Source organism: Trichoplusia ni, chromosome 14 (assembly GCF_003590095.1).
Source record: "Trichoplusia ni isolate ovarian cell line Hi5 chromosome 14, tn1, whole genome shotgun sequence".
NCBI classification, from domain to species: domain Eukaryota; kingdom Metazoa; phylum Arthropoda; class Insecta; order Lepidoptera; family Noctuidae; genus Trichoplusia; species Trichoplusia ni.
Genome location: NC_039491.1, coordinates 10,498,833 through 10,514,252, shown reverse-complemented (window position 1 = coordinate 10,514,252; position 15,420 = coordinate 10,498,833). Strand labels below are relative to the sequence as shown.

The following is a 15,420-nucleotide window of genomic DNA, read 5'->3' as shown; positions in this document are numbered from 1 at the left end:
ATTCCTTAATAAGATTATTAGCAAGGCACCAAGTCTGCACCTTGGAGGCAAAGTGGCAAAGTTGGCAAAGTGGTCTGAACCTTGGAGGGGGTGTATTTAGTGAACGTTGCTAACATATTTTTTATAGTCAGCTTTTATCTTTGCTTTAACTGAAGGCTCATAATAAAGTCTCGCCAATAATTTCAGTAAATTTCAGCGCTTAGCCTACCTGCAGACCGCTTAGCCTACAAAAATGCTTTTTGCCTTTGAATTGAAGAACTATAAACGTACAAATTAATTCATACATTTTTAAAGATGTTTTGCAAGTTTCAATGCTAGCAGCCATTTTAATCCTGACTTTCTTTGTTACAGGTAAAATATTCATCCCCAGTTCGTGACGACAAAGTTATGGACATTAGTCGCTGGCAAGTAAACTAATTGTATCAAATTGTTAACTGCCCTTTTAATCAGACGAATTTAAATTAAGCAATTCTTTAATTAAGTTTAACTGGTAACAGAATTGGGTCGGAAGGTTACCGAAAGATGTGGAGACTTTCATTGAGAGGGTGATTTGTAATTTAGTTATCTACTTTTTTTCTCTTTTCTTTTGTATTACTTACATAATTATAATTTTATTTCTTTCACGTAGTGTTTTTTCTTTTTAATTTGATTATTAATTAATGATTTCCACTGTAGTTTATTTCATCTGCTTGTGTTTTTAAACTTTCACTCTAAGTCTTCTCCTTATCACCTTATGACGAGGACTTTACCGACGAGTCTCTCCCATACGAGGTCAAAAATTAAGGCATTGAAGATGCAATAATGTATATAAATAAAATGTATAATATAATATCAAATTGATCATGGTTGACAATACCTAACCTATCTTTTTCGTTTTTGTGAAACCTTGTGATTATTTTAATTTTCGTACTGTGAATGTAATCATAATATATATTTTTCTATTTACATGAATAGAAAAACGTGCTACATATCTTAGGTGCCTATATGCCTAAATTACAAATATTCGTCGTAGTAAATATTCCACAAGAGGTACGTTATTACGTAGGTACATGTTGTTGTTTTACTGATAACTTATAATCAACAGCTAATGTTTACAAACAATGATTAAAACTTATTTCAATTGTTTATTTATTAGGGATTACAGTAATCTTGGCCCTTATCAAATTGATTGTAAGTGCAATGATCTCATTGATGAATTTATAGCTAATTTCATAAAATTAATTCTCAGGCACAAATTAAAATCTCAGACAAAGTTGCGAGTAAGATCTAGTCTTCTGTGCATATCACTAAAGTTAATTCAAACAATTAAAAATAGATATTTGTAGGCACACAAAAATTATTCTAAATGCTACAATAAATTAATCGTAGTAGGTACATTGGTTGATTAATGACTTTGTTAATTATCAACATAATGATAACACTTAACTGTCAATTAAACAAATGATCAATCAATGACTCAAAATATACTTCAACTATAAACTTATTCATAAATTAGATTCAATTTAAAACAATATTAAAATTGTTGCAGTGACAGCCCTATTACGTAACGATAAACGTTTTCTTCAATAAGGACAACCCTTGACATTCAAAGCACAAGATTATTCCGCTAAGAATTGCTTATTTGAGTGAATATTTTTATTTTGCATTAGTGCAAGTGACATTCAAGTCTGCAAACTCGCCCACGACGGAAGCAAACCTCTTTGTTACCCAACATTAGTACAGCAAGCATTCAGGCACGTTATGTAACGAGAGGCTATAAATAGAAAAGAAAAATAGATGCTCTACATTCAATTTTGTCGACAAGTTCCACAAATAGTTTGGCATTAGCAAAAATAACAGATCCTCGTGATTTTACTATGACTGTCCCACTAACATTTTGGCCCAGTATTCAGGACTTTGCTCTGAACACGAATACTATAAGTGTCCAAACTATTACAGTTCCGAAAACCATTTTACATTGGTTACCAACTTCGAATAATATACCGTCCATCACAGCTTGATCCTCCAGTCCTCCCTTACCCTCAAATAGTTTGGAGACGAACGGGAAACTGTCACCAAACGCATAAAGATCAAGATAAATTGGTTATAATTTTTCTAGGTGTCTGGCAAATCGCCCACTTCTATTCGATATGAAAAAGTCGGAACTGATAAAATCGATTGCCGACTTTAGACTTTTTCCCTTATGGTAAAAGGTTTATTTTCGAATGGCAGAATGGAAGGAAACGTGATTTCGTATGCAACAGTCAGTCACGTGTTTTTGGCGCCTATTAGCCGAACAGTTGGAATGTGCTGTAGTAATATAGTGCAACCGATTGTGCGGGAAAATTCTCTTACCGAGAACGAAAATAAACAGCGCGGTGGATTCAAGTATAGTTTTATTCACTGAGCGACCATTGTTCTGGTAGTTGTACATAAGTAGTTGTAAAAGTTACACATTACATTATTTCAAAATTACACTACTCCCTCAGACCTTTGAAAATGAATGTAATCCCACACTACATGTACAATTTTCTACTAAGTTCCTACTAAGCTATATAGTTCTTCTTCCTTTTCTTTTAACAAAAAGCGAAAAGATCACACAAATGCTTTCCCTACACGGGGATTGAACTCGCGGCACTTCTCGCAGTGTGGGTTTGGTATTGGGACTTAACCAGTCGGCTGTCCGTGCAGTCAGGAAAAATAAGAACATAATTAACATGACCTTAACACACAACACGACATACAACAAAAGAAACACTATTGCTACAAGTTAAACACATAAAACCTCATTTTGAAATTCACTTAAGCCAGTGTAACCGTAATAAAAACTTGTTTTAACACAATAGCGTGTCCCGAAAAGCCTTTCGTTCCAGAGATTGAACATTTTTTGACCCTTGAAATATTCGCGTGTTGTATTACAACTGTCCCTTTGTCATTCGAAAGCTGTTCTTTGTATCAACTTTCATAGTAACTTTGCTCCGTTCTCTAGGTCGAATATAATTTTACAAAAATAACTTTTATCACGTTTCAATAAGAGCTAATTTCTCTTATTTCTAAACAGGACTGCCAAGGTTAGTATTTAATTATGCGACCATTTTTATATCGAGTCTTTTGGTTCTATTTTTATAAATTTAATGCTTATTTCTGTATTAAATTAGGCTGTAGTGGCAGATAATTGATATTAATTGGTTATTGTGTACACAATTGGACGTTTAGCAACCTGCGGTTTCAAATACTAATACAGTAATTGACAGTAAACGTTATTTGGTTACAATTGAGCTAATTATTACTAATATTAAAAAAATATCTATTTATAGTGTTTAGTAAACATTTAGAACTCACAAAAATATCAATATATTTCAAATACAACTTTAATTTGAACTCATATTATAAACCTTTTGGTATTTTAAGTTCGACCAAAAATAGTCAAAAGAATCGAGTTAAAAGAAGTAAAGTAAAAACATCATACGTCATCACTCAGCAGCTAATTTACATACGTTACAATCGACCTTAAGCTTATCTACAGTCTAACAAATAAAATGCAATTAACGAGAGTAATAAAACATTAGTTATTATATTATTATGTAACTGAAGTCAACGAACTGTCCTGCAGTTCACTCTGAGTTCGCCACGTGTAGCGAACGCGTGCAATAAGTCATGTTGTGAATCAGCTGTTCTTATCATGATTATGTCTTGTAGGCCTGAGGGCTTACACGTCTTGATGCGAGTGTGGAAGGGAGATGCCGTTACATGTTTGTGGTGCGCTGTCTCGCTTCCACGAGCATAGTGATATTTTTTTAAGATGTGGTGGTAGACCCATCGGATTTAGATTATTTATTTGAGATTAGAATTAACATCAAAATTCTTTATTTTAAGAGGCTCCAAACGGTGGAGTGTCATCCAAAAAACTTGTCTGTCACTATATCTAATATATAAGATTCTCGCGTCACGATCACGTTGTACGAAATTGAACTCCTCCGAAACGGCTCGACCGATTCTCATGACATTTTGTGGTCATATTGGGTAGATCCGAGAATCGACAACATCTATTTTCATACCACCCTTTGTTTATTCCCTTAAACTCATTTCTACGGCAAAACAACGTTTGCTGGGACAGCGAGTAATCGATAACTATAACAGGCATAATTTTAACGTATTAGTATAGTGAAAATAATTCTTTTTTTGAAGGAATCTTATTTTATCAAAAATACTACAACACGCTATGTACAAAGATACTCTGGTCTCATTATTTGGATAAACCATACTCATAAAAAGCCTAAATTTTGCCACTTTATATAGGTATAACGAAACATGATGATAAGAGACAACAAATTTGTAACATTATCGGCCAGTACACATGACCTTGCGATATCTCTGTGGTTGCGCACTGCCTTGCAATACAGATAGACTGAATTCAAGTCTAACTATTTTCACTACCCTTGGAGAGACAATACTTCAATTTTGTTGCCTAAGAAACTTAAAGGAGTCGCTAAGAGTGACGAATTAAAATGATTGAATCCAGTTTTTGCAAGTATTCTATTTCCAGTTATTTTTAATTCTTCTTATATTTTAAATTGGTACGTCAGAAATCAAAACAATTTTATTAATATAAATTCAAATAAAAACTTGAGAATTACGTCATAACTTTGCTCTTTAAACCTCTTGTATCAATGACATTTAATTTCCTCTAAAATTGTGACAATTATAGCTTAAATTTTACTTTTTTGAAAGCATGGGTCTAGTGATTTTTAAGTGCAACCAAACCATTTCAATACACTGAATATTATTCGCTACCAAGCCATTATAACTCCATGTTATCCCTTCTACTAAAACCCAAATTTTATACAAAATATAAACCCCAAGAGTATCAGATGAAACCTCTACAAAGTTAGTGCGTTGCGGTACAGGTGTTTAAAAGTATAGCCTTGTGAGTTGACCTTGCGGCCGTACCTTTCCATTACAAAAGTATGTACCGACACGTTTAAAATAATTAGCGGCTTCTTTCACAAGCGTACCATCACATCGATAGATAATAACGTATTGGTATTCATAGTAATGAATGAGATTTCGTAAGCGAGATCATATTTTTGGATTTTACAGTTTGATGTGATGTGATGGGCTCCATTTTCCGCACGTAGGCTTCAAATCGGCTAATTGTACGTAGTGGGGCTTTTGACCGACAGCCTAGTCGGTCTAGCTATCCCAACTCCCAGCCAAGTAGAAGCGCAGAAGTCTTTTTGCACATTTGTTTTATCATTTTTTCCGTTTCTTTCGCCTTCATTGTATCTATCTAACTATTGTTTTATACCTATGACATTGATACCTATACTAAAACGAGATTTTACTCTAGTTTCTTAGACGCTGTCTCTCTCAAACATCGTTCTTTTCGCTGGATTCCACAAGACAACCATGTCACATGTATTTTACCAACAAATTTATCTTATCCTCAACAATTATCTGCATCTACAGTTCAGATAATGATGAAAAATTCCACGGCTTGTGTTTATTTGTAATATTTATAAAACAGTTTTGTTTACTAAATACCAGGTTTCCACTTATGTCCTTATCACTTGTGGTTGTTATCAAATCGTTATCAGTTCACGTTCGAAGTCATGGACAAGTCCGAACACATGTTGTGCTCGATACTTTCTTAAAGTGTGTTAGATTAGGAAAGTTCTGTTTGATAAGCTACTCCGTACCTGCGAAAGTACTCCGTGTGGAATTTCAGATTTGCTCTTGAAACTAAATAAATAAATGCGGACAACATCACATACATTGTTCTGAAACCAAAGTAAGTCGCTAAAGCACTTGTGTTATGAAATTCAGGTACAACAAAGGTACCACAAACACCCAGACCAGAGACAATATAGAAATGTGATTTTTTACACTGACCCGAACAGGGATCGAATCCAGGACCTCACTCACTCGACCACGGAGGTCGTCAAAACTGGTTCGGTTAAGTTTTTGATCTTGGTTTGGCCAAAAAACAGAACTTTAAACAAATCTCGAATTAAATAGCGGTCACTGTTATTAACGTCAGCAGTTGTCGATCGAGGTATTTCTGCCTCGTGCCGCTGCATGAATTAGCGCTGAGGTGAGGTTCAAATGGTACTATGCAGTGTACACAAAACTGCATACAGACAGAGCCACCAATAGTGCAGTGCCTGCACATTGGTGCTGAGCAAAGAAAAGAACATATTGATTGAGCATTGATATTGGAAGGCTCATGTCACCTGTCGATCACCTTTGAGTAACATTAGTCAAGGTTTTGCTTATCACTCATTGACCATGATACATCATAGACATCTGTAAGTGTTTCACATGTGTTTGACCTCTTCAAGTAGAATAGAATGGACGTCAAGAACAGACTCCTGCTGTGCCAAATGCACAACATAAGACTAGTTAACCAGCTTCATATAAACATTTAAGTAATCCGCAAATGTCAATTCCAAGGCTGTGTGGCTTGACGCTAACCCCCCGCGACTATACTTACACCTAAGATTAATCCAAATTCTGAATAAAAACACCGAAAACTATCATAGTACTTAATTATTACAAGTATTTAGGACAGATAACGCTGACCATATCTAGCTGGTTTTTCCTATATTAACAATAATGGACTTAATTGCATATTATCCAATTGATATAAAATTGATAGCGGGTATCGATAATGGAAATTTAATTTACTTCGTAGTTTTGTGTGAACATGATAATTTATTTAAGATGTTTTAATTTAAGTTTATGAGAAAGTGATATCTGGCTATGAAGAGGCAAAATAATATCCCGCGGAGAGAATATATCTTCATCAGTACCAAAAATTCAAAAAGCAGATCTATTGACGCTTTTGGTTATGACACAGCACGTAACAATGCACGTAGCCGCGTCTCTTTTATGTATATGTTATTTCTCATACTTAGAGAGAGAAGACTGTCCTAAACATGGCTGCACATAATCATAATGAAACATGATTATTTTAGGTACATTTTTGACTTGCTCGGATAATAATGATATCTAAGTTATTATTATATATGTAATACAAGCTGTTTAAGCTTGTATTAAATAGCAACGTTTAATTGTTACACTGTAGCAAATAAAACTAACATAACCTTTTATTATGCTATTGTTTATAAATCGTCGTCAGACTATTGTTTATTTTTACAGCAGTTTATCCGAAAGAATAAACTCTGTTTTGGGTGAATGTGACGAATAACTTTCAGAAAGATGTGCGTCGTAACTTTGTACGAGCAAGATAATATAGTTAAGACGCACTAAGCCACATGACTGTCAATTAGATTATGACATTACTGGACAACACAATTGTGCGTTATGTTTTGTTCATAAGTAGACAAAACAAAAGATACACTTCGCCTGACGATCATATAAGATGTGTTAACACTAACACGTAAACAATGTGCAGACATCATTAAAAACAACTTCCCAATGTATTTATAGTAAAATATCAAGGTCACTCTCGTAGTATTTATCTACCGAGACCTTTTAAAGAATCATTATTGCAGTGGAAGAGAGACGCCGCTATATATTTTGTGGCGCGCTGTCCTGCTCCCACAAATACATTCATATCAGTGCAGTAATTAGGGGTGTTGGCAGGCCCCTTGAGACAAACAGCAAAAACAAAAAAGTAACATTGAAAGTTGTCATCGTAAAGATGCTTGTCACAATGGCGCTGATAAAGGTCGATCTCATAATTTGTTGTGGGCAATTTGTAAGGCTTTAAAATTCTTGGTTTATTGGTAGTTGTTCTGATAAAGTCAATTGGGCTCTCAGTTAATGGAAAACCGAGGCTACTGATAGCAACAAGCTTTGTCCTATACAAAAATTAAAGTTTCTAAATAAGAATAAAAGTGATTATTTAAAGCGCTTCGTCCTTAACCTTCTTCACGGATTTTAATGGGTTCAACGTTTATAATGTCGTTAAATACAAACTTTTAATTAAAATGTACCCTACGAAACACATTGATCGTTATTTAATACGTTCTCGATGCCCAAATATGGATAAATTTTGATTGACAAGCTTTGAATTGAATCGGGCCCTACTATAGTCCCTTGGAGAACTACTGTGTAAACTAATTATAACTTTAGAATAATTGAATTTTCTGAGTAGTGGGATCGTGAGGACTTTAGTGCCTATCATTGTTTTAGTATGTAAGTTTCTGGGATAAAAAGAGATAGAGCTATAGAAAGAAAAAAGAGCTTCTCTACTACATAAACGCTAATTTTGAAACTTGAGACAGTCGGAAACCGATTCGTAAAAAGAATGTTTTCTTTCTAATATTTGTTATACATTTTAATTCTATAATGTTAATCTATCCATGTATACTCAATGGGTGGTCCTATTAAAGTAGTGACACTACATTTCACAATCATTTCTAATAATCCAAGTGATTACAACAGCATTCGTACTGATAACAATGTCGCGACAAAGCGTCTTATTTATGAATGATGATGATTATGCTTGATAATCACAACTTAAACCATTAAATCAAATATTGTTTGTTTAAGATTAAATATTAATTTATCATTAACGGTCATGACCTGCACGATATACATTATAATATGTAGATGTATGTATGGAGGTATCGCCCACATTTATCCGAAGCTCGTTTTATCAGTTTCTCTATCGGTAACAACATTATCGACTAACTTTATTATTGTATATTTTGCATAACTATGTTACCTATCGTAGTTGGTTTTACCTGAAATTTTGCTTCAGAGATATTTTATGGTTTTAATTTTAATTAATGGATAAGGACCATACATTAATTTCTTCTACATCTTTATGCATGTACGTTTGTTTCGATTTATTTTTATTCCTATTTGTTTTCGCGGATTTATTTTATCACGTTGCTTTTCTACTGTTATCTTAAGACGCAAGTACACTGTTGTGGTTTATCTGTGAGTCAGCATGTGTGGTGATGACTGCACGTTTTTTTTGTTTAGTTACGACAAATACACATGTTGCTAGACTCCACAGTAAAATTAAATACAAGAAAACGAAAAAAGATTCTCAAAGAGGTATTTAAAAAATTTTGAACCTTATTGAAGAAGTTTATCCAGTAAAACCCACCATAAGACCAGTAATTGTTGATTACTATGTTGTTAAGGCGTTGCCTAGTAACCGATGTCAACGGCACGAAGTTTACGCAACCTCCTAGTAAACAGTGATAGTGTGTTATCAGCCGATATTTATTTTTATTATAATTGTGTTATTGTTTCAAGATCATTATAGGACATGTTTTAATGAGAACGAGTACCTTTGGATTGGTCGCAAACAATGTTGGATATTGTACCTAATTCTTACATCAATCGACATTTTTGTGTTTGTGATAACTATAAATTTTAATTTGTTATTTGTTTTAATTATGTAAAACTAAGGTGGCAGGCAAGTAGATTTGACTTATACCAAAAAAGTAACAGAAAAGCAGATGTCAATGAAATAAATGAACTCAATTTTGGGATGAGTATTAATGCAATGTTTGCAAAGGCAACGGTAGCTTCCCATCTGACCTTAAACTGCAAAGGATTTACAAGAACATACCAGTTCCAATAAATTTAAACCATAAGACCTTGATCATGACACGACAAGCATTAAGAAGCTTACGAGGACACCCGAGTAATCCTTCACCCTGAATTTATGGACTAGCTGCCATTTTACTTTCCATTACGGACCTGTCAACAATAATTGCGCCGAAAACAAGAAAATGTACTCACAGAACCTGCAATGGACAACTTTGCACGTAAATGTCCATTTACGTAAAGCGTGGCAACCAAAAAAGTTCGGAGCTGATGCAGATTTTTATTGCGATGTAAACAAAATGAGACAATCTGGAATCACTAGCGAACGCCATGTATGGGTAAAACATTTTTCGTGGTGTGTGGTTAAGCTTATAAGGTGGTAATATTTGTCATCTTGCTTTTTACTTTCGTATAAGGTAGAAACGAAATTGTTAAAGAAATATTAAGTGTATTGATTTTTCTGTCTGCTTAAATTTAAGCCGAAAAAAGTAAATGGTTAATGTTTCATTGCTTGAATTCAGAATTTATTGGAGATCGACAAAGATATTCGATGCATTCCATAAAAAAAGGTTTTAGGTTTATCTTGGTGTGTTTAGTGACTTGTAATATAATATGTATCGTCATAACACTGGTCAGGAGGTAACACGTGAACGATAAAAATTATATCACCAGATAATAAAGTAGATATGCACTTATTTTGAGCGGGGCTTTTGTCCCATCATCCCAACCGAAGCCAAATTGTCTTCCTCGACAACAATACACCATATTTACCAACATTATAGCTACAGCAACATAAAGCCGGTGGGTATTACCAAGATATTAAACGGTCTATTTATTAAGTGTAGGCTGTGTCCGCTCACGGATGTGGGCCGTCCTTGACGCAGGGCCGCGCGCCGAACTGCGCCGATAAAGTACCGGCGACACAAATTAACTATGTGTTACAAATACTTGTATCAGTGTAGCCCTGTGTGTATTACGCAACGCGTCGTTAGAAACTATTAATCGTTTGTGTCGTGCATTTTTGTCTCTCGTTGCGGTTTTTACCAGGTCCTTTAAAAATACATGCTTCCTTTTTTAATTCAAGCATGCCATCTACCTTACTTCAAAAGCTGACAAAACTTTAAAATACACTACCCTTATGTGATGTCACGTCAAAGGGCTTTCCTTTTTCTTATAGATTATTTTTTGCTTTTGAGGATAGCTCCTGCATATACTCACATACTTGAGGCACTCAGAAACTTTCTAAGGTAGCCTTAAAATTGTCAAATAGTGTTCTTCCATGTGTGCGTTTAAGTACTATAGGAAGTCAAGTATCCGTTCGGTTGGTATCATTGACAGCTTCGCTCGCTAACGGATGTGATTAGTCCTTGACAAGGCCGCGCGACTGAACCGCTCCTATAAAGTACTTTGAGTCATAGGCGACCCGAATAACATTGCTGTCCTCATAAACGGCGTGTCCGTTTTTGTTGAGGTTTTATCTTGGGACAGAGGATTCAATGATTAAGTACTATTGGTAGGTACTGCGAAAATGGTTAGAGAAAAGAAAATATAAATTCTCCATTTGGAAGTTTGCAAAAGAAAGTCGAAGAGAAGACTTGTTTTATATCGTTGATGTTTTGCTAGGACCTCGCTGGAGAGTCTAATTGAATACAAAACCTTTTTTTAGGATCTTTAAGGTTAGCTTTAAGGGTAACAAATCTTCCAAATAATTTCAAAGCTTCAATTATCACAAGAGGATCATTACATCGTCACGACCAAGCGCACCCACTTCGCTTACACTAAGTACATTCTTGTACATTGATTTCCCCACTACTTTCTACAAGCCATCAGTCCAAGCATGTCGTATGCCCGAATAATTGGCCTCATGCATACAGTGTACCAATTAAATTATACGTAAATGGTGGTACGCTTAGTATATTGGAATTGGTGCACAGTTTTTGTGTGTGTTTCGTGGGCGTGAATTATCGCCGCTACTTATTAGGCCTGGCCCAAAGGATTTAGACGGTTTATGGGTAGGTAGTTGAGCCTGGCGGTTTTCTTTAGGCAATTCCCGTTTCTGGTGCCTTTTTTGATACAATGTTCTATCACAAGTATGTAAATATGATCTAGACTTTTCTTGAGACATTCGACTATCATCTGATATGATTGGATAATGAAAATCTTTATGTCAATGTAAGCTCTACATTTAAATTTTAATGTAGATGTGGTCTATTTAGTCAAATGAATCGGGCAATGGGTCGACTTGGTTGGATAAATTTTCCGATCCTGTGCGCAATGATTTAGAAAGTGCATCCTTTGTTATTATTCCAGCCATGAGGCAATTAGAACTATTACTCATAATAACCAACCAACTACAATTCCAATCAACGATGAATAACAAAGTATTACAAAATAATTTCAAGCAATTATATATAAAAAATAAAATTAACTCACAAAACGGGCAAAAAATTTAAAACCTATTATATTGCATATTGGAGAATCAAATAACGTTTTAGCAGATAATGATCATGTTACAAAGGAAACTATAAATCGAAATATAATTTAGTCGTAAGGATTTTTTAAAACAGAACCTGTTCATGCTAGTTCTAAGCGAGTTACGCCAACAGTGCGGTGTGTTTCGTCATTCTTGTGCCTTTCGTAACTAATACATGAGTTTATTAAAAATGCGATAGTACTCGGATTCTTGGACGATGCATTGCATCAGTATCATATGACGTTTTACGCTAGACGGTTCGACGAAGAAAGGTGTTGCTATTGGTTGCGAAGGAGATGTCTTTGTGTGTAATTTAACATTGTGTCTGGTTAAGTAACAAAATATGCCGCTTCTTTTTGTTCCGATTCTTATCTGACCATTTTGTACATTTGTTTGAATCTCAATCATCTTGAGTTGAAGATAGTTGACCTACATTGTTAAAATTGAGATAGCAGTTCTTGACTTGTTAACCAACTTATTTGAAAATTTAATATATTCAACACTATTTAAGCATCATTAAATTCTACATCCTAAAATCAAAGCACCTAATCAAAGAAGGATATTAAACGACATTGCATCGATACATCGGCGGGTGACGTCATCCGTCAACCGGTCTTCAACGAAATCCGTATAAGAGCACAAAGGTCCCGTGACCTTGAGCCTGACTAGGCGACAGTAAGAAAGGACACTATTCCAATGTTCCACTTTAAGTATTTCGACCAAAAATATGGGAATTAAGCCGACAGGTCCATTTGGGATTTTTCGGAAAACCTATTCGTGGAGTCGTGTGATTAAATCCGGGATTTGACTGAGTTATGACGTTGTCCGATCGGATAATGAGATTGTGAATGTTTATGAGACATTTAATCGAATAGTTTTGGTAATGATTTATAATGAATAGCCTTCTCGAGGGTAATTCTCGGGATGTTACGTCTATTTCAGGTCCAATGGGAATCTTTAATCTGAGAACGTTTTGATGATTATAAATATAATACAAAATATGGTTGACTTCGACAGCTGCGTAATAGCCCGACATTTTGCTATGACCACTTGCTTTTTTAATCAATTGACTATGACATAATTGAATTCGTCAGTTATAATAAACTGCATCGATTGATACCGATACATATTCATTCAACCTTCTTAGATTGAAGAATTGATTTATGCTGTCTTCCTGCTGACTTTTAAAGTTTTATAGGAAATTAAATAGTTGATACATCTGTTATATTTCCATATTCGTATTTAAATGAACTGTTTTAATTCTAGTTATGTGTTCATGCACATGACTGGCGTATGATCGAATTTTATGTTGTTTTGATTATATTTTGTATCATTTTCTTTCACTATTTTATTTATTTTTAAATCATAAACACAGAGAATTTACATAAAAGAGATGTTCAAATGTGATAAATTAACATTCTAATAAGTAAGCATTCGTTAGGTTTCTATTTTAATATTGTTTATTAAATAACGGAATACTCACGCGTATTTATCGGGATTGGCTGACTAGTTTCGGACCCAGCCGAAGTACTTAACCGTGAGATGATCCGGTCGCGAGTCAAACTGTTTAACTCGGCTAGTTGGGCTATCTCGATAAATTCATATGCGTAAACCTTTATTAGAGAAATAAGAATGACATCGTCTCACAAAACTTATTACAACTTTATTTTACACTTACAAAAATAAAATGAATTCAAATGAAGAGAATTCGGATATCGTGTTGTTATTATTTTTTATAGTCCCACAATACCTACCAAAGACTCTTGATAATACACATTGACATTAATACAAACTGCGTCGTACAAGTTTATTGTTGTGACCTCATAGATCACAAATAAAAATCACACGATCGTTCTAATGTTGTTATTTAATAACCACTCGTGTCTTCTCAAATTGTAGGCGTGGCATTATACACGAAGACTTTTATACAAGTATGTACTTGCTATAGGGCTGGCAGTGACGCTGTTGATTTTTTACGTAGTTTTTTTAGGACTTCTTTAGAATTCTACGATAGAGATAATTTTCTTCCGTCAATCCTTGTCTGTTGAAATATTTTGCTATTTAAGTTTAAATAAATCAGTCTAGATTTACTACATCATTATCTTTATACTTTGCCGACGAGTGGTTGACTATAAAATCGATTTCTTAAAAAAAAAAACTTCGTCGTTTTAGCCGATGGTATTTTCATTGAATGAGTATGACAAAACAACTAAATCAATCGCTATTATAGTAGATGAAGTGACCGAACTATTTAATTGGTTAATGTTTATTAAAGGCACATTTATCTTAATAAAGGATTTGTAATAGATATAATGACGTTACAATAGACGTTTTTTTATTGGCGACCTCTTATCCCAATCGAAACATTTTCGAAACAGTCGACTTTGCAGATAATTTAGTGTACCAAAATTCCATAATATTTTCTAATATCGATTTTGCGTGACAGCCCTACAACCAAAAGTACTTACTGAATGAACTTAAATTATCTTAATATGATATCTTGCCTTGACTCGACACTGACCTAGTTATACAAAATACTTTCGATTTTCGTACGATAATCCTTCTCAAATAATATGTTATCTGCCGGAATCTTGGTCGTTGAACGTTTTTTAATTTAACTTGTGTTTGATCTATTCAATACTTTTTTTCGATGGTTAAAAAATGAATATTGCGATCGTCTCGTGTGTCGTAAATTCTATCTGAACATAAATTAGAGATATTTTTAACTTTATTTCGTGATTTTTAGCTAAATATTTTTGAAACGATACTTTGTTAAGTAAATGTTTTGTATTTCACAGCCCAAATTCGACCTAATTTCTACAGCATACAATTTACATTTCTCTAACTTGTATTTTACAAGCTTATCATGTAAGCAGAGTATTTACCAACTTCAAGGGAAATGTGCTTTTAAATAAATGAAGAACATTTAAATTCAGGTGCAGTATGGCCTAGCCAGGCAGCTAGCTAGACTCAGTAACATTTCTGTCTAGAACGCTAGACATTCATTTAATACCTAGGCTATTAGCCCGTCTAAACATTTTAAATGTAGTACCTTTCCCACGATACAACCTTCAACGTATAGCTTTGAGCCATAAAAATATTTTGAATCAATTTTATTTTATAACAGTTGTTGAAACTAGTCCCTTACATATTAAAACTAGCTGACCCAGCAAACGTTGTTTTGCCTAATGAATTATTTCTAGTTGTATGTATTTTTTAATGCCACATTATAAAAAAAATAAAACAAACAATTTCGTCCAAAAATTTTTTTTTTTTTGTGTGAGCCCCCTAACACTTAGGAGTATGAAAAATAGATGTTAGTCGATTCTCAGACCTACTGAATACGCATATAAAATTTGTTAAAAATCAGTTAAGCCGTTTCGGAGGAGTACGGTAACTAACATCGTGACGGGATTTTTATATAGCAGAAGATA

At 34.2% G+C, this 15,420-nt stretch overlaps 1 protein-coding gene across 1 annotated transcript in view; it reads left to right on the top strand.

Annotated features, from left to right (window-relative positions):
- Positions 1 to 581, top strand: part of LOC113500707 — a 175,898-nt gene extending 175,317 nt beyond the window's left edge. Inside the window, exon 3 of the mRNA XM_026881588.1 lies at positions 352 to 581. Within this exon, the coding sequence (XP_026737389.1) occupies positions 352 to 417 (66 nt within the window). The 3' untranslated portion in view covers positions 418 to 581. The remainder of the gene's footprint in view (positions 1 to 351) is intronic.
- Positions 582 to 15,420: the final 14,839 nt, after the last annotated feature.